Source organism: Rhinopithecus roxellana, chromosome 19 (assembly GCF_007565055.1).
Source record: "Rhinopithecus roxellana isolate Shanxi Qingling chromosome 19, ASM756505v1, whole genome shotgun sequence".
Lineage (NCBI taxonomy): Eukaryota > Metazoa > Chordata > Mammalia > Primates > Cercopithecidae > Rhinopithecus > Rhinopithecus roxellana.
Window position 1 is genome coordinate 39,225,691 of NC_044567.1, and position 26,031 is coordinate 39,251,721.

Consider the following 26,031-nt stretch of genomic DNA (forward strand, 5'->3'; position numbering starts at 1 on the left):
CACTTATGTGGTCCCAGCTACTTGGGAGGCTGAGGCAGGAGGATCCCCTGAGCATGGGAGGTCAAGGTTGCAGTGAGCCAGGCTCACACCAGTGCATTTCAGCTTAGGTAACAGTGAGACTCAAAAAAATAATAATAATAAATTCTAATCTAAATACCATAATGATTTAATATCCACTAACAAGGCCGGTGGCTCACTCCTGTAATCCTAGCACTTTGGGAGGCCAAGGCGAGTGGATCACTTGAGGTCAGGAGTTCGAGACCAGCCTGGCCCACATGGTGAAGTCTGCTAAAGAGACAGACTGCATCTCAAAAACCAAAACAAAACACCACTGTCATCGATCTCAGAAAACTACCTGAACCAGCCTTGCTGTAGCCGTCAGAAAATGTACATCATTCCTTTTTCCCCTTGAACTATTTCCATCCCTCTTCCCCACAGAATCTTATACGAATATATTTTTTGTGTTTGAATACATTTGAAGTCAATCATCTGTAACAGCAAAATAGTCATATAAATTATATGATATAGTATTTACTAGATATGATCATATAAACTAAAAATAAAATTTGCTGGGGTCACAAGGCTCCAAGTGTTCAGAAAGGCTTTTAATTAAGATACTCTTGTAATTGTTGGTATACATGTGCTAAAACAATACAAGATGCCATAAAATTCAGTAATCGTTAAGTAAAATGTAAAATATTATTGGGAAGGCTCCTTCTACTGAGACCTGTGGGGCTTCCCCCAAGTCAGTTCGTGAGAGCCTGACCCTCACATGCATGATCAGACGGGAGTGGAGCCCCTTATGGCAACATCACACGTGCTCTGAACTACTTCCAAGTTATATGCCAACGACCAACTGGTGACTTCCCCTCAAGAATTATTTTATGTGTATGTTTGTATGTATGTATGTATGTATGTATGTATGTATGTATGTATGTATTTTGAGACGGAGTCTCGCTCTGTCACCCAGGCTGGAGTGCAGTGGCACGATCTCGGCTCATTGCAACCTCCGCCTCCTGGATTCAAGCAATTCTCCTGCCTCAGCCTCCCAAGGAGCTGGGGTTACAGGCATGTGCTACCACGCCTGGCTAATTTCTTCGTATTTTTAGTAGGACGGGGTTTCACCATATTGGCCAGGCTGGTCTTGAACTCCTGATCTCATGTTCCACCTGCTTCAGCCTCCCAAAGTGCTGGGATTATAGGCGTGAGCCACTGTGCCCAGCCTACTTATTTATTTTGAAACGGAGTCTCTTTTGCCCAGGCTGGAGTGCAGTGGTGCAATCTCGGGTCACTGCAACCCCTGCCTCCTGGGTTTAAGCGATTTTCCTGCCTCAGCCTCCCGAGTAGCTGGGATTACAGGGATGCACTACCATGCCTGGCTAATTTTTGAATTTTTTTAGTGGAGACTGGGTTTCACCATGTTGGCCAGGCTGGTCTCGAACTGCTGACCTCAAGCGATCTGCTCTCCTTGGCCCCCTAAAGTGCTGGGATTACAGGCGTGAGCCACTGTGCCCAGCCAAGAATGATTTTAAATCATCCATCAGCTGATAATTGAATGAGCTTCTCCAACTTGGTGGAAGCAGAGAGCTGGGGTTGGCTTTGCCAAGGGGCCTGAAACCAGTCAGCGGAGCTGTTCACTCTCTCAGTCCTGGTAGGGTTAGATCAAAGACTTCACTGAGATGGCTTCCATAATGTTACATATACCTGATAACACTCTACTTAGTAGAGCCTAATATGCTCAGGGTAGAAAACCAACACGTAAATCTTTTTAAAATATTTATTTATTTAGTCCTTTTGCTAATGTGGTTTGTTTTGAGACAGGGTCTCACTGTGTCACCCAGGCTGGAGCGCAGTGGTTTGTTTTGAGACAGGGTCTCACTGTGTCACTCAGGCTAGAGTGCAGTGGCACCATCACGGCTCACTGCAGCCTCGACCTCCCATACTCCAGTGGTCCTCCCACCTCAGCCCCCCGAGTAGCTGGGACTATGGGTGCCTGCCACCACAAAGGCTAATTTTTGTATTTTTCATAGAGGGTGTTTTGTCATATTGCCCACGCTGATGGTCTTCAACTCCTGGGCTTAAGCTGTCCACCTACCTCGGCCTCCCAAAGTGCTTTGGTTATAGGCGTGAGCCACCGTGCCCGGCTGCTAACATAATATTTTTAAAGTAAAAGATTTTTGCCAGGCAAAGTGGTGTGGCCTGTAAGCCCAATTACTTGGGAAGCTGAGGTAAGAGGATTGCTTGAGTTCAAGGCCGGGCTGGGCAACACAGCAAGACTTTGCCTCTAATTGGAAAATAAATAGGCTGGGTGCAGTGTGGCTCAGTAGACCTGGCTGGCTGCCAGGATGCAAAGCAATGAGCTTCTACCTTTTTTTGCTTTCACAGGTTGGTCGGGTCAAACTGTACTCTATGCACCTCCTTTTGGTGTGCTTCTCCGGGGGGCTGTGGGCTCTGGAGGGCAGGCCAGGGGCCTTGGTCCATGTTAGCCTGCAAGGAATGAGGAACAGGTGGCCAGGTGGTTGCTGCAAAGCCTTGAGGCAGACATATAGCAGCACCTGTGCACGAGGCAGGGTAATGAATGCCTCCAAAGAGGGTCTGGGGCCTGGGTGTTGGGGGCTGGGTGAGCACCATGGGACGCTCACTGTTTCAGGCATGAGGAGCTCGACCGTCTAGCCAGGGAGAAGGACGCGGTGCTGGTGGCGGTGAAGGGAGCCCATGTGGAGCAGCTGCGGGAGCTGAAGGCCAGCGTTCTGGAGCTGCAGGCCCACTGCGAGACCCTGGAGGCACAGCTCCGCAGGGCAGAGTGGAGGCAGGCCCACACGGCCAAGGAGAAGGATGCTGCCATTGACCAGTGAGTATGTGCCTGGCTCCACCCAGAGGGTGAGGGCAGGGACGGCTGTGGCTGTACTGACCTGGGCCCACTGGTGCCAGACTACAGGAAAGTGGGCCAGGCAGCAGACAGGGAGTGGCTTCTGTAGCTCTCAGTCACTTTTCTTAACCAGTCTTTTTGGTTTTGTTTTTTGCCTTTTCTTTAGTTTTGAAATTGTGTAGTTTCTATGTATGTATGCATTCATCTGTTTATAGTAAGATATGCATAACATAAAATTTGCCATTGTAGCCATTTCTTAGTGTACAGATCAGTGGCAGTGGCATTAGGCACATTCACATTGTTGTGAAACCATCACCACTGTCATCTCCAGAACTTTCCATCTTCCCAGTACACACCAATGCCTCCTTGACCCCCGCCAGCTGCCCCCCAACCCCTGCCAGCTCCCGGCGAGTCCCGCCCGCCCCGGGCCACCTCCATTCTACTTGCTGCCTCTGTGGATGCAGCCAGGCTGGGGACCTCCTGTAAATGGGAATCACGCAGTATTTGTTCTTTTGGGACTCGCTTGTTTCACTTGGCATAATGTCCTCAAAGTTTGCCCACATTTTAACATGTGTCAGAATTTCATTCCTTTTCTCTGAATTTTTAAATTGTGGTAAAATACACATAACATAAAATTTATTATCGTAACCATTTTCCTCCTTTATTTCTTTTCTTTTTCTTTTCTTTCAACTTGACCTTTTTTTTTTTTTTTTTTTTTTTTTGAGACGGAGTCTCGCTCTGTCGCCCAGGCTGGAGTGCAGTGGCCGGATCTCAGCTCACTGCAAGCTCTGCCTCCCGGGTTTACGCCATTCTCCTGCCTCAGCCTCCCTAGTAGCTGGGACTACAGGCGCCCGCCACCTCGCCCGGCTAGTTTTTTTTTTGTATTTTTTAGTAGAGACGGGGTTTCTCTGGGTTAGCCAGGATGGTCTCGATCTCCTGACCTCGTGATCTGCCCGTCTCGGCCTCCCAAAGTGCTGAGATTACAGGCTTGAGCCACTGCGCCCGACCTTTTTTTTTTTTTTGAGATGGAGTCTGGCTCTGTTACCTAGGCTGGAGCGCAGTGGCGCGATCTCGGCTCACTGCAACTTCTGCCTCCCAGGTTCAAGCAGTTCTCTTGCCTCAGCCTTCCGAGTAGCTGGGATTACAGGCGTGTACCACCACACCCAGCTAATTTTTGTATTTTTAGTAGAGACGGGTTTTCTCTTATGTTGACCAGGGTGGTCTCGAACTCCTGACCTCAGATGATCCACCTGCCTCCGCCTCCCAAAGTGCTGGGATTACAGACATAAGACTGTGCCCAGCCTTATCTTGACCATTTTAAAGTGTACAGTTTAGTGGCATTAAGTCTGAATTTCCTTCCTTTTTTTTTTTTTTTTTTTTGAAACGGATTCTCACTCTGTCGCCCAGTCTGGAGTACAGTGGTGTGATCTCGGCTCACTGCAAGCTCTGCCTCCTGAGTTCACGCCATTCTCCTGCCTCAGCCTCCCAAGTAGCTGGGACTACAGGCGCCCACACCATGCCTGGCTAATTTTTTTGTATTTTTTTAAGTGGAGACAGGGTTTCACCGTGTTAGCCAGGATGGTTAACCTGGTGATCTCCTGACCTCGTGATCCACCCGCCTTGGCCTCCTACAGTGCTGGGATTACAGGTGTGAGCCACTGCGCCCGGCCGAATTTCCTTCCTTTTTAAGGCTGAGCCATATTCCATTGTCTGGATGGACCATGTTTTGTTTATTCGTCCATCCATTGATAGACGTGTGAGTTGTTTCTATCTTTTGGCTCTTAAGAATAATACTGCCGGCCGGGCGCGGTGGCTCAAGCCTGTAATCTCAGCACTTTGGGAGGCCGAGACGGGCGGATCACGAGGTCAGGAGATCGAGACCATCCTGGCTAACCCGGTGAAACCCCGTCTCTACTAAAAACTACAAAAAACTAGCCGGGTGAGGTGGCGGCGCCTGTGGTCCCAGCTACTCGGGAGGCTGAGGCAGGAGAATGGCGTGAACCTGGGAGGCGGAGCTTGCAGTGAGCTGAGATCCGGCCACTGCACTCCAGCCCGGGCGACAGAGTGAGACTCCGTCTCAAAAAAAAAAAAAAAAAAAAATACTGCCATGAGCCTCGGTTACAAATTTATCTTTGAGACTGTGCTTCCCGTTCTTCTGTGCACAGATGCAGAGTGGAATTTCTGGGTCATCTAATTCTGTGTTTAGCTTTTGAGGAGCCACATTTCTGCTTTCCAGTGGTTGCACCACATTCCTATCAGCAGCCCAAGCATTCACTCATTCATTAGTTCCTTTTTTGTTTCGATTTTGTTTTTCTGAGATGGAGTCTCGCTCTGTCACCCAGGCTGGAGTACTGTGGTGTGATCTCAGCTCACTGCAGCCTCCGCCTCCTGAGTTCAAGCAATTCTCCTGCCTCTGCCTCCCGAGTAGCTGGGATTATAGGTGCATGCCACCACGCCTGGCCAATTTTTGTATTTTTGGTAGAGACAGGGTTTCACCATGTTGACCAGGTTGGTCTCGAACTCCTGACCTCAGGTGATCCACCCGCCTTGGCCTCCCAAAGTGCTGGGATTACAGGCGTGAGTCACCTCGCCCAGCCACTAGTTTCTTTTTAAATCCCGTTTCCTTTCTAGTGTCTAAGCCAGGCCAGGGCATATGGGCAGCCCTGTTCCACCTGTGCCTGGTGTACAGGGTGAGATGCATACAAGCTACACCACTGCAGCCACGGTGAGGTGCTTAGCACTAAGTTCCAGTCTCCAGACGTGATCCATGGAGAAGCTGTATTTACTGAAGATGCTTAAGACGAGTCATTTTCTAGTATTTACCACACTTAGCCGCTGGCTTTTTCTCTTTGTTTAGAAAAATTTCCATCACTTTTTTTTTTTTACAGAGAATTCTCTCTTCTTTTTGTTTTTGTTTTTCTTTTTTTTTTTTTTTTTAAGACGGAGTCTTGCTCTGTCACCAGGCTGGAGTGCAGTGGTGCGATCTCAGCTCACAGCAACCTCCACCTTCCAGGTTCAAGTGATTCTTCTGCCTCAGCCTCCCAAATAGCTGGGATTACAGGCATGTGCCACCATGCCCGGCTAATTTTTTGTATTTTAGTAGAGATGGGGTTTCACCATGTTGACCAAGATGGTCTCCATCTCCTGACCTTGTGATCTGCCCACCTCAGCCTCCCAAAGTGCTGGGATTACAGGCATGAGCCACCGCGCCTGGCCTCTTTTTCTTTTTTTTGAGACAGGGTCTTACTCTGTTGCCTAGGCTGGAGTGCAGTGGTGTGTCACAGCTCGCTGTAGCCTTGACCTCATGGGCTCAAGTGATCCTCCTGCCTCAGCCTCCCCAGTAGCTGGGACTACAGGTGTGCGCCACCAAGCCCAGCTAATTTTTGTATTTTTTGTAGAAACAGGGTTTCTCCATGTTGCCTAAACTAGTTTCAAACTTCTGGACCCAAGTCATCCTCCCACATTGGCCTCCCAAAGTGCTGGGATTACAGGCGTGAGCCACCACCGACAGAATTCTCTGTCACATTGTATTCCTGTTTAAGGGGGAAATGGCTCTTAGAACTACACAGTACCGGGAAGTTAAGGGCTTATTCAGGATAGTTTCTCTCGACTCAGCATGCTGTTTTGTTGTTTGATGAGTCAGATTCAAGCAGAGTTGTTGAAGCTGCCATGCATGGGGGCACCTGAAGCCTCTGCGGTCGGTGTGCGAGGTGAGAGGGGCCGAGGTGGCTGGGCCTCACCACTCCTGTGCGCCTAACCTTGGCCTCCCCTTGCAGCCTTAAGCTAAATGTTGTTCTTGATTGTCTTTTCGTTTTCTGTCCATAAATACTCTTTGCTCATTGAGAATTATTGCTACACGTACGCAGTATTATTTTGGCAGTAAGAAACAAACTTCTACATTCTAAAGCTTGTATCTTTCCTCTTTTACTTCTGGGGAGTTCAGTTATCGTTCTGATCCCATGATCCCAAGTATGAGTTAGCATTAAATGATGACCTCGGCTGGGCACAGTGGCTCACACCTCTAATCCCAGCACTTTGGGAGGCCGAGGCAGGAGGATCACTTGAGCCTGGGCAACAAAACAAGACCCTATGTCTACCCCAAAAAAATTAGACAGGTACGGTGGCGCTCACCTGTAGTCCTACCTACTCAGGAGGCAGAGCAAGACTCTGTCTCTAAGAAAATGATATTTTTAATTAAAAAAATAGAAATAAGTGACAGCTTTATTTATTTCAGTTCCTTTGTTTCTTTTTAAAAATAAAATAGAGGCCGGGCAGCGGTGGCTCAAGCCTGTAATACCAGCACTTTGGGAGGCCGAGACGGGCGGATCACAAGGTCAGGAGATCGAGACCATCCTGGCTAACCCGGTGAAACCCCATCTCTACTAAAAAATACAAAAAACTAGCCAGGCTCGGTGGTGGGCGCCTATAGTCCCAGCTACTTGGGAGGCTGAGGCAGGAGAATGGCATGAACCCGAAAGGCGGAGCTTGCAGTGAGCTGAGATCCGGCCACTGCACTCCAGTTTGGGTGACAGAGCGAGACTCCGTCTCAAAAAAAATAAATAAAATAAAATAAAATAAATAGAATAGAATAGAATAGAATAGAATAGAATAGAATAGAATAGAAGAGATGGAGTCTCCCCATGTTGCCCAGGACGGTCTCAAACTCCTGGACCTCAGTGATCCTCCCCACTCAGCCTCCCAAAGTGCTGGGATTGTAGGCTGTGAGCCACCATGCCTGGCTAGCTTTGTAGTTCTTAATGAGTTTTTCAGTAGTTTTGTGCTGGTATGGAGTTTGGAAGCTACAGAGAAAACCTGTAGGATTAACATGAAAGCATTTTTTTCTTCCTTTATTTATTTATTTTATTTTTTTGTGACAAGGTCTCACTCTGTCATCCAGGCAGAAGTGCAGTGATCCTCTCCCCTCAGCCTCCCAGGTAGCTGGGACTACAAGTGCGTGCCACAACACCCGGCTAATTTTTGTATTTTGAGTAGAGACAGGGTTTAGCCATGTTGCCCAGGCAGGTCTCGAACTCCTGGACCTCAAGCAATCTGCCTGCCTCAGCCTCCCAAAGTGCTGGCATTACAGGCATGAGCCCACCATGCCCAGCCTTCTTTTTTTTATTTTAACCATCCCATTACGCAGAAGAAAGAGAAGGCGTTGCATTCTGTCGCCCAGGCTGGAGTGCAGCAGTGCGATCATGGCTCACTGCAGCCTCGACCTCCTGGGCTCAAGTGATCCTCCCACCTTGGCCTCTCCCAGAAAGCATTTCGCTCTTGTGGTGAGCAGTGCCCTCCCGCTCGTGCTCGTGGTGCCCTCTGTCCCTGCAGTGAGGGCTCAGCGGCCGTGCCCATTCGTCTACACCTGAGACTGTGCATCGGGAGGCCCCAGGCAGAGTCGCATCACCGTCCTGATGCTGGGAATGGGGCCGGCCCTCGTTATTAGGTGGCTCATGGTCCAGGGATAAAGCTGCTTCCCAGAGCCCCAGAGGCCGCTGGTGAGTCTGTTTCTTCGGTGCCCGTGCACCGCGTGGAAGGAGCCCAGACACACACTCTGTGTCAGCCCGAATTGCCAGAGATGACTGGAAATGTTGATGCCTTTGATGGTGTCTCTTTTCAGCCTGTGCTAAAATATGTGTCCAAAACTGGTGGCTTTTTTTTCCATTCTGTATAACACCAGGTTTGAATGCACCACTCATGCTGGGTTTAACTGACCCCTTGTGACAAGGGGTGGCCTCTGTGGGGGCAGCCAGCTCACCCTCTGCTTCTCACTGTCAGTTGGAAGTTCATCAGCGCAGGAGCATCTGAAGTCTGTTGTGTGTCATGTTACAGTTGCTTTTGTGAGCCGTCTACCCCATCTTTTAGGGAAATAGGCCTAAGCCCATGCAAGTGGGCAGGTGTCATCTTGCCTAGGTTAGTACCGTGGCTACCTGAGTTAACAGCTCTAGATATTGTCCCGAACATTTTCTTGGGAAATTTATTCAATTTTGGGTAATTCTCCCGGAGGCGTCCTGCTGTTAAGGTTGTTTAATAGGTTCTGTAGAAACTTATTTTACTATGCAATTTGAAAACGCGTTGAATGTCTCTGCACATGGGGTGCTGTGCTAGGCATGGCGAGGACATGCAGGTAAGTTGGTCAGAGGTGGTGCTACTTCATGACTGTGGGCTCTGTGGGCATGGGAGGCATGTCATGCCTCACCTTCCCCACACCAAGAACCTGGCACATGGCCTGGTGTGCTGCAGGAGCTTAGCTGGAATCTGGGTTGGTGGGATGCATGCATGCATGGAGGCAGTTGGGTGGACGGATGCTTACTTCTTGTTTTGTTTTTTGTTTTTTGAGACGGAGTCTCGCTCTGTCACCCAAGCTGGAGTGCACTGGCCAGATCTCAGCTCACTGCAAGCTCCGCCTCCCGGGTTCACGCCATTCTCCTGCCTCAGCCTCCCGAGTAGCTGGGACTACAGGCGCTGCCACCTCGCCCGGCTAGTTTTATGTATTTTTTTTTTAGTAGAGACGGGGTTTCACCGTGTTAGCCAGGATGGTCTCGATCTCCTGACCTTGTGATCCGCCCGCCTCGGCCTCCCAAAGTGCTGGGATTACAGGCTTGAGCCACCGCGCCTGGCCAGGATGCTTACTTCTTCCTGTGCAGAACCATCTCCATCATCTAGGCCAGGAAGTTTCAGCTCTGATGTGGATTTCCTTTGAGAGCTGTGTGTGTGTGTGTGTGTGTGTGTGTGTGTGTGTGTGTGTGTGGTGTGTGTATTTGCTGGGGGTGCTGTGTAAGAGACAACTTGAGTGAGTGAGAACCACATCTACATAGTTTCCCTTCCATGTTTAGACTTCGTGAAGATGTGTCAACTGTAAAATCTGCCTGGGATGCTCAGATTGCTCAACTGTCTAAGGAGATGGTCTCCAAAGACCTTCAGATTCAGACACTACAGGAAGAAGAGGTGAAGCTCAAGGCACAGGTGGCCCGATCCCAGCAGGACATTGAAAGGTAACTGTCCCCAGGCAGTTATTTCCGTTTAGTGTCTCCTATGGGCAGGTGCTGTTATAGGTACTAAGGATTCAAAACTGAACAGGTCGAGTCCCTGGCCTCACATTTTCTTGGGGGAGAAAGACAGTGAACAAGACAGATAGAATGTCCAGTCACGCAGGGTGGTGTGGGAAGACGCAGAAGGGGCCGCCTGCTGGAGGGAGCGCGGCCAGAGGACAGGTGTTTCTCAGTCTGTAATAAGAGCCATAAAGGTGCTTCTGCTGTTTGATCCTGCACTGAGAAGCTCCTGTTGCCAGGCGTGGTGGTTCACACCTATAATCCTGGCACTTAGGGAGGCAGAAGCAGGAGGATTGCTTGAACGCAGGAGTTGGAGACCAACTTGGTTAACATAGTGAGACCCCATCTCTGCAAAAAGGAAAACAAAAACAAAGAATCTCCTCATCTGTCTTGTCTGATTGTTCATGTCCTCATGTTTTTCCTATCCATTGGGATGAACACTTACTTGAACAAAGATAACTTCTATTTCCCATACACATTCAACTTTATTACAGAATACATTTGCTAAAACTCATCCATTTTAACTCTACACTTGATGAATTTTGATGAATGTGTATGCCGTATGATATTTGGCTCTATGTCCCCCCCAAATCTCATCTCAAACTGTAATCCCCATGTGTCAAGGGAGGGCCCTGATGGGAGGTGATTGGATCGTGGGGGCGGTTTCCCGCATGCTGTTCTTATGATACTGAGTGAGTTCTGATGGTTTAAAAGTGTTTGGTGAGCTGGGTGTGATGGCTCACGCCTGTAGTCCTAGCACTTTGGGAGGCTAAAGTGGGTGGATCACGGGGTCAGGAGTTCGAGACCAGCCTGGTCAACATGGTAAAACCCCGTCTCTACTAAAAATACAAAAATTAGCCAGTCATGGTGGCTCACACCTGTAGTCCTAGATACTCCAGAGGCTGAGGTGGGAGAATCACTTGAACCCAGGAGGCGGAGGTTGTGAGCCCAGATCATGCCACTGCATTCCAGCCTAGGCAGCAGAGTGAGATTCTGTCTCAAAAAAATGAATAAACAGGCCGGGCGCGGTGGCTCAAGCCTGTAATCCCAGCACTTTGGGAGGCCGAGACGGGCGGATCACGAGGTCAGGAGATCGAGACCATCCTGGCTAACACGGTGAAACCCCATCTCTACTAAAAAAAAATACAAAAAAATTAGCCGGGCGAGATGGCGGGCGCCTGTAGTACCAACTACTTGGGAGGCTGAGGCCAGAGAATGGCGTAAACCCGGGAGGCGGAGCTTGCAGTGAGCTGAGATCCGGCCACTGCACGCCAGCCTGGGCGACAGAGCGAGACTCCGTCTCAAAAAAAAAAAAAAAAAAATAAATAAAAAAATAAAATATAAATAAATAAATGTTTGGTGGGCTGGGCATGGTGGTTCACGCCTATAATCCCATCACTTTGGGAGGCTGAGGCACGCGGATCAGCTGAGGTCAGGAGTTTGAGACCAGCCTGGCCAACATGGTGAAACCTTGTCTCTACTAAAAATACAAAAATTATCCGGGTGTGGTGTTACGCGCCTGTAATCCCAGCTACTCGGGAGGCTGAGGCAGGAGAATCGCTTGAACCTGGGAAGCGGAGATTGCAGTGAGCCAAAATCACGCCGCTGCACTCCAGCCTGGGCGACAGAGCGAGACTCTGTCTCAAAAATAAATAAATAAATAAATAAATAAGCGTTTAGCAGCTCCCCCACCATACTCTGTCTTTCTCCTGCCAACATGTAAGACGTGCCTTGTTTCCCCTTTGCCTTCCACCATGGTTGTAAGCTTCCTGAGGCCTCCCCAGCCATGTGGAACTGTGAGTCAATTAAACCTCTTTTGTTTATAAATTACCCAGTCTCAGGTAGTTCTTTATAGCGGGGTGAAAAAGGATGACTACGCCGTATAATCACCACTTCAGGCAAGCTATGGAATCTTCTGTAAACACATACTTCCCTCCTGCCCTCCGCAGTCAGGCCCCTGTCCCAGTGTGCTTTTTTTTTTTTGAGACAGAGTCCCGCTCTGTTGCCTAGGCTGGAGTGCAGTGGCACGATCTCAGCTCCCTGCAACCTCTGCCTTCCAGGTTCAAGCAGTTCTCCTGTCTCAGCCTCCCAAGTTGCTGGGACTACAGGCACATACCACCAGGCCCAGCTAATATTTTTTTGTATGTTTAATAGAGACGGGGTTTCACCGTATTGGTCGGGCTGGTCTCAAACTCCTGACCTCAGGTGATCCACTCGCCTCAGCCTCCCAAAGTGCTAGGATCACAGGTGTTAGCATCTGCCTTTTTTTTTTTTTTTTTTTTGAGATAGAGTCTTGCTCTGTCGCCCAGGCTGGCATGCGGTGGTACGATCTCAGCTTACTGGAACCTCCACCTCCTGGGTTCAAGCAATTCTCCTGCCTCAGCCTCCCAGAGTGCTGGGATTACAGGTGTGAGCCACTACACCTGACCCTCCTGGTAATATTCTTTTGTCCACAGTCTTCTCTGTCTGATATTAACAGGGCTGCTTGAGCTTTTTCTGCTTCAGTTTCCCACCCTCTGCTTTAACTTGTGCTTCATCTTTTTTGTTTTCTTGAGATGGGATCTCACTCCGTTACCCAGGCTGGAGTGCAGTGGCACAATCAGGGCTCATGCTCACTGCAGGCTCAACCTCCCAGGCTCAACTCATACTTGCACTTCAGCCTCCCAAGTAGCTGGGATTATAGGCACACGCCACCACACCCAACTAATTTTTCTATTTTTGTAGAGACAGGGTTTTACCATGTTGCCCAGGCTGGTCTCAAGCTCCTGGACTCAAGCGATCCTCCCGCCTTGGCCTCTTAGAGTGTTGGGATGACAGGCGCGAGCCGCCATGCCTGGTTTGTGGGTGGCCTGTGTTGGAGTCTTCTTTTATCTAGTGTAACACTCTACCTGTTCCTCAGGGGGTTTAGATAATTTAATTTAATGCCATTATTGATATATTTGTATATTATGGCTTAAATCTCCACTTACTGTTTGCTATTCTCTTTATTTTATTTTATTTATTTATTTTTTTGAGACAAGGTCTTGCTCTGTCACCCAGGCTGGAGTGCCGTGGTGCAATCTTAGCTCACTTGCAGCCTTAACCTCCTGGGTGGGTTCAAGCAATCCTCCCACCTCAGCTTCCTGAGTAGCTGGGACTGCAGGCGTGTGCTCTGATGCCTGGTTAATTTTTTGGTATTTTTGGTAGAAACGGGGTTTCGCTCTGTTGCCCAGGCTGGTCTCGAACTCTTGGATTCAACTGATGGGCCCACCCCAGCCTCCCAAAAGTGCTGGGATTGCAGGCATGAGTCACCGTGCCCGGTCTATTCGCGTTCCATTATCCTCATCTGTTCTTTGTTTCTTTTTCTCTGCCTTTAAAAAAATCCATTGAATATATTTTAGAATTTCATTTTATTTCCAGTTTTCTTATTATATAAACCTCTTTGTCTTACATGTTTAATGGTTGTTCTGAGATTTATAAGAACAGTTCTGAGATTTATTATACAGTCTGTGTTTAATATTTACCACTGTATGTGTAATATAAAACTCTTCAATTCAATTTCTGCTTCTGTTCAAGGAATGACCTCTGTTTCTGCTACTTCTTTTTTTTTTTTTTGAGAGACGGAGTCTTGCTCTGTTGCCCAAGCTGGAGTGCAGTGGCACGATCTCGACTCACTGCAACCTCTGCCTCCTGGGTTCAGGCGATTCTCCTGCCTCAGCCTCCCAAGTAGCTGGGATTATAGGCGCCCACCGTCGCACCCAGTTAATTTTTGTATTTTTAGTAGAGACGGAGTTTCACCATGTTGGCCAGGCTGGTCTCGAACTCCTGACCTCATGATCCACCCACCTTGGCCTCCCAAAGTGCTGGGATGACAGGCGTGAGCCACCGTGCCCAGCCTCCTCTTCCTTTTTACTATGGTTTTCTTATATTTTATGTAAGGGGAATCATTATATTTGCTTTGATCAGACTATCCTTTGTAAAAATAAAAACGAGAAAGAAAAAGTTTTATACCTTTTCTAATATTTTTTTCTGATGTTCTTCATTTTTTACAAATCAGATATAAGGTTTCCGTGTAGTATTATTTTCCTTCAGCCTCAGCCCTTCCTTTAATATACCTTGTGGTGCGGATGTGCTGCTCAGGAATCATCTCAGCTTTTGTTTGTCTGAAACTTTGTCTCCATATTTTTGAGGAGCATCTTCACTAGATGAGAAATTCTAGGTTGACAGTGTTTCCTTTCATAGGTGAAAGGTATTTGGTCGTGTGACTACACTCCAGCCCAGGCAACAGACCAAGACTCTGTCTAAAAAAAAAATTACCGGCCGGGCGCAGTGGCTCACACCTGTAATCCCAGCACTTTGGGAGGCCAAGGCAGGTGGATCATTTGAGGTCAGGAATTGGAGACCAGCCTGATCAACATGGTGAAACCCCATCTCTACTAAAAACACAAAAACTTAGCCGGGCGTGGTGGCAGGTGCCTATAATCCCAGCTACTCTGGAGGCTGAGGCAGGAGAATCACTTGAACCCAGAAGGTGGAGGCTGCAGTGAGCCAAGATGGTGCTACTGCACTCCAGCCTGGGCGACAGAGCGAGGCTTGGTCTCAAAAAAAAAAAAAAAAGGAATAGTACCAATGCTGAAATAAACATGTTGTAATAATGTTCTTAGCTCTTCCAGCATTCTTTTTTTTTGTTGTTAAATACTTCCACTGACTGAAATTAAACAGTATGAAATATTATCTTCAAGAAAGCACACTTAGATATACGTATTACTTGTGTATGTAGAAAATGCTCATAATACAAGCTAATGCAGAAGAAAAGAAACATGTTGTGATAAAGTTCTCAATTTTTTTTTTCTTTTTTTTTTTTTGAGATGGAGTCTCACTCTGTCGCCCAGGCTGGAGTGCAGTGGCGCAATCTCAGCTCACTACAACCTCCACCTCCTGGGTACAAGCAGTTCTCCTGTGTCAGCCTCTAGAGTAGCTGGGATTACAGGTATGCGCCACTACACCTGGCTAATTTTTGTATTTTTAGTAGAGATGGGGTTTCACCATGTTGGCCAGGCTGGTCTTGAACTCCTGACTTCAGGTGATCCACCTGCCTTGACCTCCCAAAGTGGTGGGATGACAGGTGTGAAGCCAATGCATCTGGCTTACATTCTCAACTCTTGATTCCAATGTTCTTTCTTTGTTAAACTCTTCCATTCACTGAAAGAAAACAGTACATATGGCAATATTTAGACTTTTTTATACATTTAATTTCTCTTCTCATTATGTGCACGGTTGCCTTTAAATCTCTGAACTTATTTTAATGGCTGCTTAAATGTATTTGTCTAATTCCATCATATCTTTATTTCTTTTTTTTTTTTTTTTTTTTGAGATGGAGTCTTGCTCTGTCGCCCAGGCTGGAGTGCAGTGGCCGGATCTCAGCTCACTGCAAGCTCCACCTCCCGGGTTCACGCCATTCTCCTGCCTCAGCCTCCCGAGTAGCTGGGACTACAGGCGCCCTCCACGTCGCCCGGCTAGTTTTTCATATTTTTTAGTGGAGACGGGGTTTCACCGTGTTAGCCAGGATGGTCTCGATCTCCTGACCTCGTGATCCGCCCGTCTCGGCCTCCCGAAGTGCTGGGATGACAGGCTTGAGCCACCGCGGCCGGCCCTATCTTTATTTCTGAGTCTGTTTCTATTGGCTGATTTTTCTACTGGAGAGAGCTACCTTTTTTTTGTACGTCCTTGCCCATCTGGTAAGTTTTCACTGGATGTCAGACACTGGTGAATATGACGTTGGCAAGTGTCTGGATCTGGCTGTGGTGGTTTTGTTTGGCTGCAGTTAAGTATTTACGTGGCAGCTTGACCCTTTTGAGACTTTTTAAAAATGGGTGCGAGGGCAGGTGGGGCAGGTCTGGAGAAGCCTTTCCGCCAGGGCTGACTCAGCACCATGACTCTCCCAGACCCCACTGCGTGCCCTGGAGAGAGCTCCAAGGACGCTCTGCTGGCCGGCCTGTCGAGCTCTGGGAATGAGCGCACGTGGAGCTCTCTGCTGGCTGCTCCGTTCCCACGAGTTGCTCTTGGCCCAGCCCATGTGGGCTTCTCCTGTGTATTTGCATGTGGCTGTCAGCCACAACTTCTAGGAGATCCCTGCACAGATCCCGGGATCCCCTCCTTTCTGCCACTCTGCCTCACCACTTCAGCCACTTCAGCTTCTCCAAACTCCAGTCTTTGTCTTCTCCTCACAGCAAGAACACCGTGCTCTGCATGGTTCACGTCCCTGTGGGGACCTGGAAGGGCCTGTGGAGAGAAGCCGGGAGGCGAGTGGGTCCATCTCGCAAGGACCTTCTCTGAGGGGCCTGGGCCCCGCACTGTTCGTGTGTTTGTCGTTCACTCTGTGAAAGCCATGCCCCATTTTCTGCCCAGTGTCCCATTTGTTTGAAGTGGGAAGATAGGCGTGGTGACAGCTGCTGTGTCATGTTAAAGATTTATTTATTTTTGCAGTTACAGGGATTTAAAAATGTATGTGTGGGGCCAGGCGTGGTAACTCACGCCTGTAATCCCAGCAGTTTGGGAGGCCGAGGCAGGTGGATCACGGGGTCAGGAGTTCGAGACCGTCCTGGCTAACACGGTGAAACCCCATCTCTACTAAAAATACAAAAAATTAGCTGGGCGTGTTGCCAGGCACCTGTAGTCCCAGCTACTGGGGAGACTGAGGCAGGAGAATGGCATGAACCTGGGAGGTGGAGCTTGCAGCGAGCTGAGATCACGCCACTGCACTCCAGCCTGGGTGACAGAGCCAGACTCAATCTCAAAAAAAAAAAAGTATGTGTAGCCGGGCGTGGTGGCTCACACATGTAATCCCAGCACTTTGGGAGGCCAAGGCGGGCAGGTGGCTTGAGCCCAGGAGTTTGAGATCAGCCAGGGCAACGTGGCGAAACCCTGTTTCTATAACAGATACAAAAATTAGCTAGGCGTGGTGGTATGCACCTATAGTCCCAGCTACTCGAGAGGCTGAGGCAGGAGGACTGCTGGAGCCCAGGAGGTAGAGGCTGTACTGAGCCAAGATCACACCACTGCACTCCAGCCTGGGTGACAGAGCAAGACTCTGTATCCAAAAAAAAAAAAAAACCCATAAAAATAATTAAACAAAAACAAGAACATATTGTGTATAAATTACCACAAACTTAGCAGCTTAGCTACTTTAAACACCCATTTATTATCTCAGGTTCTGGGGCCAGGGCCTAGGCAGGGCTCAGCCGTTCCCGGCTCAGGGTCTCTCCAGGCTAGAATCAATGATGGCCGGGCCTGCCTCTCCTTGGAGGCCCAGGGCCCCTTCCAGACTCACCCAGCTGTTGGCAGAATTCAGTCCCTGTAGCTGTGGGGCCGAGGCCTCCATTCCCTCGCTGGCTGACAGCCAGGGTCACTCTCCACCCTAGAGGCATCCTCAGCCCTGGCCACACAGCCCCTCCAGGGACCCTCTCACAACACGATGGCTCCATTGCTATCATTCAAACTCCCTGAAGTTTACCGGTGCAATGAGGCCAGCAGGAGAGTCTCCCTCCCATGCAGAGCCATGCCACCATCTCTGCGTCACTGCCTCGGACAGGAGGGACCTCTCCCCGTCACAGGATCGCCCACAGCCTGGAATTCTGCCCCCAACGTGTGGCCCCCGTGGCCTTCTGTCCCTGAGTTGCTGGTGTCAAGCCTAGTCCCCGTCCAATTTTTGTTCTTTTTCCCCTGTAGACTTTTATTTTGTCCTTCGTACTGTGACGTTTCCCCTTACTGTGTGCGTGTGGGGTCTCTAGAGCTCTCTGAAGGCTGGCATCTGCTCTGTCCTGGTGGACCTGCCTTTTTACATCCTGGGTGGCTTCCTCCCTCCATTCTGATCTAAGATGCTGGTCTTCTGGAGGAAGCCCCGGGTTCCTGTGTTCCCAGCCCTCTGTCCCTTTGCGCTCGCTCCGGGGGCTCTCCCAGCCCTGCCCGCCCCGTGGCTGGGTCCACCCTGCTCTGCTTGCTTTCGTAGCTCTGTTCCTTTGTGCATAACCAGTTTATGATCTTTTAAGGTTGTTGCTTTCCTCCCTCTCTTCCTGCTTGCTGGTTCTTCTGTTTTTGTGCGCATCCCCCTCATCCATCCCCCTCCTCCGTCGTGTTGGGTTTTCTCCGGCATCCGGCCATCCTTGGCGCCTGCTCATCTTCTTATTGGGCACCCCTGTGTGCCCATCCACAGGAGCCCAGAGCATGTCAGGCCAGCGCAGGCCGCGTGATAGCAGGAGGGACAGCGGCAGCCCTGCCTTTCCCGTCGCTCCTCCACTTTTCCTGTGGAATGCTTCCTCCTCAGGAAGCATTAATGCTGGGCGGTTGGACGTGTCCTTAGGTACAAGCAACAGCTGTCCCTGGCGGTGGAAAGGGAGCGGAGCCTGGAGCGTGATCAGGTGCAGATGGGCTTGGACTGGCAGCGCCGCTGTGACGACATTGAAAGGGACCAGATCCAAAAGTCAGAGGCCCTGATTCAGGGTCTGACCACGGCAAAAAGTCAGGTGTGTGGGGCCACCAGGGCCTGGGGCCTTCTCGGCACCTCTGCAGAGGTGGGGCTGGGCAGGACGGGTCTGGTTCTCACCAAATGGTTCTTTTTTTTTTGAGATGGAGTCTCGCTCTGTCGCCCAGGCTGGAGTGCAGTGGCTGAATCTCAGCTCACTGCAAGCTCCGCCTCCCGGGTTTACGCCATTCTCCTGCCTCAGCCTTCCAAGTAGCTGGGACTACAGGCGCCCTGCCACCTCGCCCGGCTAGTTTTTTGTATTTTTTAGTAGAGACGGGGTTTCACCGGGTTAGCCAGGATGGTCTCGATCTCCTGACCTCGTGATCCGCCCGTCTCGGCCTCCCAAAGTGCTGGGATTACAGGCTTGAGCCACCGCGCCCGGCCCAAATGGTTCTTTAAATTTGAAAACACTAAACCTCATTGAGCAGTATGCTGTGTAGCAACAAAAATTACAGTAATAAAAGTGCTCCCCGCCCGTCCACCCACCTTGACTTTCTTGCATAAGCGGTTTCTGTAGCTGGCCAGCCTCGTGGTTTAAGTAGCGTTGCATGATCCCATGATCCCCGCTGGCCTGCAAGGACAGCCAGGGGTGTGGGTGGTAGGAAGGGTTTGGTGGCCTGGCCGCAGTGGGGAGCCTGGTGCTCTGAGCATCTCCCACCTATGTGTGCTGTTGGAGCCTCAGCAGGCATGGGAGCTGCCCCGTCATCCACACAGGGACTGAGTCCCAGCGTCATTCCCAGGTTGCTGCCAAGCTGCAGGAGACAGAGCGGGCGCTACGGGAGCAGGAGGTGGTGCTGAAGGCCGTGACCCTGGAACGAGACCAGGCCGTGCAGGCCCTGAGGATGCATGGGCTCCCCGGACCAGGGGCACAGGTGAGAGTGCCCAGCCTGCTCTTTGAGACTTTGCTCAACAGCAGCAGTGGGAAAATAGGACTGGATCCCCAAATCCTACCAAGACTGGAGTTAAGTCTTTCAGTTGTGTTCTTTTTAAATGACCTGTTGCACAAACAAGGGTAAGTCGGAAGCTTGAGAGAGTTAAGGTGAACTCGGGCTTCTTTGTATCTTTCATGTTCGAAAGCTTTAAAAATCCCAAATCCAAATATTACTAGATAGCAGACGTTCATGTGAGTTTGTTCTTATGGTATTGCCTGAGGACCGTCACAGCAGGTCATGTTATGCTAGGAATCTGTCATCACCGCTCCTGATTTTGTTGGGCAGTGACGTTAGTGGTCAGTAGTTAAGTACTCATCCTATGCCAGGGTTTGCCCTTAGGCCTTGACGTCCCTCCACTCATTTCATCTTGGAGGTTGGCACCATGTCCACTGAGACATGGCAACACTGAGGAGCTTGCCTGAGCTGTCACAGCTCATCAGAACAGAGCTGGGTCCACAGGCAGACGGGAGTGGGGTACAGGGCTGTAGGAGGCTGGGGGAGAGCACAGAGGGCCCAGCATGGGAGGACTGCCCTAGGCCTGCAGATGGCTTTTCTTTCTCCGTAGGGTTGTGGTACATGCAGTAGAGTGTACGCAGGCCTGGAGCACACAGGTCAGTGCATTCGACACATCAGTGTGCCCAAGCACCCTTACCACAACACGACCACCGCAACAAGTCTACCGCAACACGACCACCCGAGAGTCCCTGCCCCCTGCTGGTCCCACCTCCCCGCACAAAGCCGCCGCTGGTGCACATTCTCTCCTGTTCGATTCGCTTCTCTGCCTGAGGCTTGGCTTGTCATGAAGGGCCTAGATGGGCAGGGCTTCCTCCAAGAGTGCCAAGGCAGCCTAGTGTACTTAGGACTCAGATCCTAACTGGTATGAAGATTGTTCCTAGCTCGTCCTTCATTCATGTGGTTTTTACTCATTTGTTTTGAGACAGGATTGCGCTTTGTCACCCAGGCTAAAGTGCAGTGGTGCAATCTCAGCTCACTGCAATCTCCTCCTATCCCTAGGCTCAAGCAATCCTCCCATCTCAGCTGCCCAGATAGCTGGGACCACAGATGCGCATCACCATGCCTGGCTAATTTTTAGAGTTTGTTTGTTTGTTTGTTTGTTTTTAGACAGAGTTTTGCTCTTGTCACCCAGGCTGGAGTGCAGTGGCGCGATCTCAGCTCACTGCACCACCACCCCCCGCCACCTCCCGGGTTCAAGTGATTCTCCTGCCTCAGCCTCCCAAGTAGCTGGGATTACAGGCATGAGCCACCGCACCTGGCTTTTTTTTTTTTTTTTTTTTTTTTGAGACGGAGTTTTGCTCTTGTTGCCCAGGCTGGAGTGCAATGGCGTGATCTCTGCTCACCGCACCCTCCGCCTCCCGGGTTCAAGTGATTCTCCTGCCTCAGCCTCTCGAGTAGCTGGGACCACAGATGCGTACCACCATGCCTGGCTAATTTTTTGCCTTTTTAGTAGAGATGGGGTTTCTGCATGTTGATCAGGCTGATCTCAAACTCCTGACCCAGGTGATTTGCCTGCCTTGGCCTCCCAAAGTGCTTGGATTACAGGTGAGCGCCACCACGCCCGGCTAATTTTGTATTTTTAGTAGAGATGGGGCTTCTCCATGTTGGTCAGGCTGGTCTCGAACTCCCGACCTCAGGTCATCTGCCTGCCTCGGCCTCCCAAAGTGCTGGGATTACTAGGCGTGAGCCACCATGCCCGGCTTGGTTGTTAATCTTAACTTTAGCCAAGACAAATGCCAATTCAGTTACTTACCTAGGGATGGGTCTCAGGCTGAAGACTGCTCTCTAACAGACAAGCAAGTCCTGCCTCAGCTCTTCTGCCAATATTGTACAGCAAAATAAACTGTAAATCTTGACCAAATTTGGGGAGATCGGATTCTCTGGAGGGGGTGCTCCCAGACCTTGGCAAATTGTCCTGTTGGTTTGAGCCATAAAGTTGGCTCATTCCAGTACCAAGTACTGATAGGAGTTTTGTCAAAGGTCAGAGGCATCTCCACTCAGAATCTCCCTGTGGTTACCAAAGTGTGAACCCAGAAAATCTCAGACAGGTCTCAGTGAATTTAGAAGGTTTATTTTGCGAAGGTTGAGGACGCACACCCCGACACAGCCTCAGGAGGTCCCGATGACATGTGCCCCAGGTGGTCCGAGCACAGTTTGGTTTTTTTTTTTTTTTTTTTTTTTTTTTTTTGAGACGGAGTCTCGCTCTGTCGCCCAGGCTGGAGTGCAATGGCCGGATCTCAGCTTACTGCAAGCTCCGCATCCCGGGTTCACGCCATTCTCGCCCAGCCTCCCTAGTACTGGGACTACAGGCGCCCGCCAGTGCGCCCGGCTAGTTTTTTGTATTTGTTTTTAGTATAGACGGGGTTTCAGCTGGTATCCATGATGGTCCTTGATCTCCTACCTCGTGATCCGCCCCGTCTCGCCTCCAAAGTGCTTGGATTCAGCTGAGCCACCCCCGCCGCTAACCTGAGCCACCATTGTAGGGAGACGTGAGTCATCAATCAACATGTAAGATGAACAGTGGTTCCGTCTGGAGAGGCGGGACAACTTGAAGTGGGGAGAGGGCTTCCAGGTCATAGGTAGATAAGAGACAGATGGTTGCATTCTTTCGAGTTTCTGATGAGCCTCTCCACAGGAGGCAGTGAGATATGCATTCACCTCAGTGAGAAGAGGGTGACTGAATAGAATGGGAGGCAGGTTTGCCCTGAGCAATTCCCAGCTTGACTTTTCCCTTTAGCTTAATGAGATTTTCCCTTCACACTGCCGAGCCCTCTGAGCCTTGCTTGCGGCTGTGGCGGGAATGCGCAGCCAGTGAGGTCATGCGGCCAGCACCCTCAGCGCATCCTAGGACAGAGCCTGGTAAGCCCGTGGGCACTCGGTATCCCAGTCTGTAGCTGGCAAGGTCAAGCGCGGCCTTCGGTGGTCTGCCCCTCATGCGACTGTTTCTCCAGGAGAAGTCTTTCTTCATTTTGGTTCTACCATAAATATATTCCCATGTCATTACAATTCTTCACAAACAGAATCTAAATGTCTGCATATTTTATCAAGTGGCCACACCGTCATGCACCTAGCAATTTTCTCACCAATGGTCCTTCACGTTGTTCACCAGTGTTATCACGGCACTGCGGTGGGCAGTTTACTGTCTCCGTTTCTAAACTGCCAGTTGAGGTTCATGTTCTGTTCGCATTCTCTCCACCCTTAAGCACGGCGTGTGAAGCTCTCCTCCTGGGAGCCCAGGCCAGCTGGCCTTGCTGGTGAGCATGGAGGAGCCCGTGGGCCAGGGAGTCAGAGCACCCTGGGAAGGGGTCCAGGTCTTGCTTCAGGCTTGTATTCACGGAGTGCGGAGCGGGGAGCAGGCTCTGCATCCCTCAGGGTGGCTCCGCAGGAGAGGAAGCTGTGCCTTTTGCACACATCTTGGCTGGACTCATGGTTGAGCTGGGCCAGAGCCCTGGGACTTTGTTTCCCTCTCCGGTATCCGGGGTCTGTGCTGGCGTCTGGAAGCAGGTGTTTCCTCTAATGTGTCTGCTGTTCTAGTTGTTCACAGCCAGAGGGAAAGACTCATAGCGGCGAGTCCCTCCTGGTCGGAGGCAGAAGTGCCCCCACCTTTGGTTAGAGAAGGACACTCCTCACCTAGAACCGGGTGGGTGGGGCCTGCCTCTCCTCCTGCACCAGAGCCACCTCGTCTCGTTGTCCTCCCACCTTGGGGGCTCCTTGTGAGGTCTGTCATCCCTATGCCTGCCCTTTGACCCGAGTGTAACATGTCTCTCTTCTCTGGTTGCTTGTAGAGTTTCCATTGTGTTGGTGATTTTTCAGCAGTTTGATTATGCAGTGCTCTTTGGTGTGATCTTCTTTCTGTTTATCCTGCTTAAGCTTCACTGAGCTTCGTCATCTGTGCTGTATGGTTTCCATCGTGTTTGTAACATGCTTGTCGTAGACGCGTCTGCTGCCTTCGTGTTCGCCTGGGCTCCTGGTTCCTTGTGCACCTTGTTTCTGGTCTCCAGAGCTCTCCTCATTTTTTCTTCTTTGGCCCTTTTCCTTCTGAGCTTCAGTTTGGGTATTTTCTGGTGCCTGGTGTTTATATTCACTACCTTTTCTTCTGCATGCTCCGAACCTGCTCTTCATCCTATTCAGTGGATGTTTGACTGTACTAAAGTATACATAACGCAAAGCTGGCCACTTTATTTTTTGGTGCACCGTTCAGCAGCGTGAAGCGCATTCACACGGAGATGCAGCCCTCACACCACCCTTCTCCAGAATGTTCTCCTCTTCCCAAACTGAAGCTCTGTCCCCAGAAACACGGGCTCCCCCTCCCCGCCCCCAGCCCCCGCACGCCCATTCCACTTTCTGCCTCTGTGGATTTAACACTCTAGGGATCGCAACAGTATGGAAAGCTTCAGGAATTTGAGTGTCATGTTTGCACCTCTGTCAGGCCAGGAAGGAGGGATATCACAACCCCGGGGAGGGGGAGGGACCACAGCCCAAGCTCAAGCAGGGGACTGGCCCTGAGAGGGGCGCAGGGAGGGCGGAGGCGCAGTCTGCCAGGACGAGCTGGGGAACCGTTCATCTTTTTGTAGTCATTTTTCCTTGCATTTGACAGATGCTCCTCGGGCAGCATGAAGAAGAAATAAGTAAAGAGTTTCCATCCAATGAGATCCAGCGGCTCCGAGAGCAGAACACGAGCTTGCGAAGCGCGATTGCCCAGATGAGGAAAGAAATGGAGGCTCTAAGCCATCAGATTCCTCCTCCCGTCCAGACAGCGGCAGAGAGCACAGATGCAAACCAGCCTGACCCAAAGGCTGGGGGAGACCCCGCCACTCCTGGTGAGTAACAGGGAGAAAGGGACAGAGCGGGAGGGGAAGTGGGAGAGGGAGGGAGGAGGACAGACAGGAGCATGGGTCTCGACTGGCTTCAAGGAGGCTTCATTTCAGAGTCCTGTAAGTTAACATCCCCTGTAATAAATTCAAAGCATGAAAACTGCTTTTTCTCCAAGAGAAGGAATCTTCAGCATTTTTTTTTTTTTTTTGAGATGGAATCTCGCTCTGCCGCCCAGGCTGGAGTGCAGTGGCCGGATCTCAGCTCACTGCAAGCTCCGCCTCCTGGGTTCACGCCATTCTCCTGCCTCAGCCTCCCGAGTAGCTGGGACTACAGGCGCCCGCCACCTCGCCCGGCTAGTTTTTTGTATTTTTTAGTAGAGACGGGGTTTCACCATGTTAGCCAGGATGGTCTCAATCTCCTGACCTCGTGATCCGCCTGTCTTGACCTCCCAAAGTGCTGGGATTACAGGCTTGAGCCACCGTGCCCAGCCGGAATCTTCAGTTTTATACCAAAAAGCTTTTATACTTGTAAAGTAGAAGGAAAAAATGAGGGTACCTGCTTGACACACTTAAAAACCCTGTTTTAGACCTCAACCAGGGCTGGCTTGGTGTCGTGCTGTCCCAGAGTGGGTTGGTAGCAGGGGCTGGTGGACCACAGGCCTTTCCTCCAGAGAAGTGTCCATGGCAGAGCTGATGAGGGCTGCCCGATGCCCGGGAACCCCATGAGTGGCTGTGGGTGGGCGGATGCCGGGATGGATGCAGAGCTTCCGTTCTCGAGGTGGGACTTGGCCCCTCGCACAGAGGCACGTGGGCAGGCGGCAGGTGAAACATTTGCTCCTGATCGCAAGCCCTTCCTGGAGAGCGCGGAGACTGTGCTGATCTCTGGCTGGCACACTCTGGCCATTGAGGGGAGGGAGGTCTTTCAGTCTGACACACACAGAGAGTGTGGAAACTGCTGTGAAGCTCTCATGTGGGGAGGACAGGAGGACATGCACAGTGAGGCAGTGGGCACGAGCTGGCATCAGCTCCCTGAGCTGGTGCTCACAGGAGGGCAGTGCGAAAGGATGTGTTATATTCACTGGGCTTTTTTTGGCAGGTTATGTTCTGGCCCTTGAAGCAGAAATACGAACTCTAAAGCATAAGTTTAAAACTCTAGAAGAGCATCTAGAAGATGTGCTGGATCCTTTAAAGATGTCCTCACCTCGTGCTGAGTCTCAGCCCAGCGTCCACACCTCGACAGAGACGACTGGTGAGAGTCCGCGTCTCACTGGGCTACTTGCTGTCCCTTTATAAACTGAAATCTGACCCCTGCAGAAAGTCCACTCACAGCAAATAGACAGCTCGAGGCTATTGCAGACGTCAGGGCAGTGTCATCCAGCCCGGCAGCCCCTTGTGCTCCCTCCAGAGCCCACGTGCCCTGGCTCCTCACTGCAGTTAGCGTTCCCTGTTTCGGTGCGAATGGAATTCTGTGGCACCGGTGCTCTCTCTGGTGTCTTCAGACCTACACTGTGTTTCACTTGATAATGCCAGATTCTTCTCCGAAGCACCCCTACAATTTACACTCCATCAGCGTGCGAGGCAGCCGTGGTGCTGCATGCACGCCAACACTTACATGGTCAGTGGCTCCTTCTGTTCCCTCTAGTGGACACGTAGCACATCCTATTTTGGTTTAATTTGCAAATTTCATGAGATTCGTGGGATTGAACATCTTTCCTGTGTGCATTGGTGTATGACTGGCTAGGGCTGCCATAACTCAACACCACAGCCTGGGTGGCTTAAACAACGGGTATTTGTTTTCTCACGTCTGGAGTCTGGATGTCAGAGATCAGGCTGCCGGCAGGGTGGGTTCCTC

The 26,031-nt window shown here is 50.5% G+C and overlaps 1 protein-coding gene across 6 annotated transcripts in view; it reads left to right on the plus strand.

Moving 5' to 3' along the window:
- CCDC57 (coiled-coil domain containing 57) overlaps positions 1-26,031 on the plus strand; it is a 119,157-nt gene that overhangs the window by 27,925 nt on the left and 65,201 nt on the right. For all 6 annotated transcript variants that reach the window (XR_004054992.1, XM_030923178.1, XM_030923174.1 and 3 more), the window contains exons 8-13: positions 2,651-2,851; positions 9,703-9,861; positions 18,257-18,419; positions 19,159-19,290; positions 23,963-24,185; positions 25,276-25,428. Coding sequence is in view for 5 of the 6 variants with exons in the window: in XM_030923178.1 (XP_030779038.1) it covers positions 2,651-2,851; positions 9,703-9,861; positions 18,257-18,419; positions 19,159-19,290; positions 23,963-24,185; positions 25,276-25,428 (1,031 nt within the window). In the remaining variant the exon portion in view is untranslated. The remainder of the gene's footprint in view (positions 1-2,650; positions 2,852-9,702; positions 9,862-18,256; positions 18,420-19,158; positions 19,291-23,962; positions 24,186-25,275; positions 25,429-26,031) is intronic.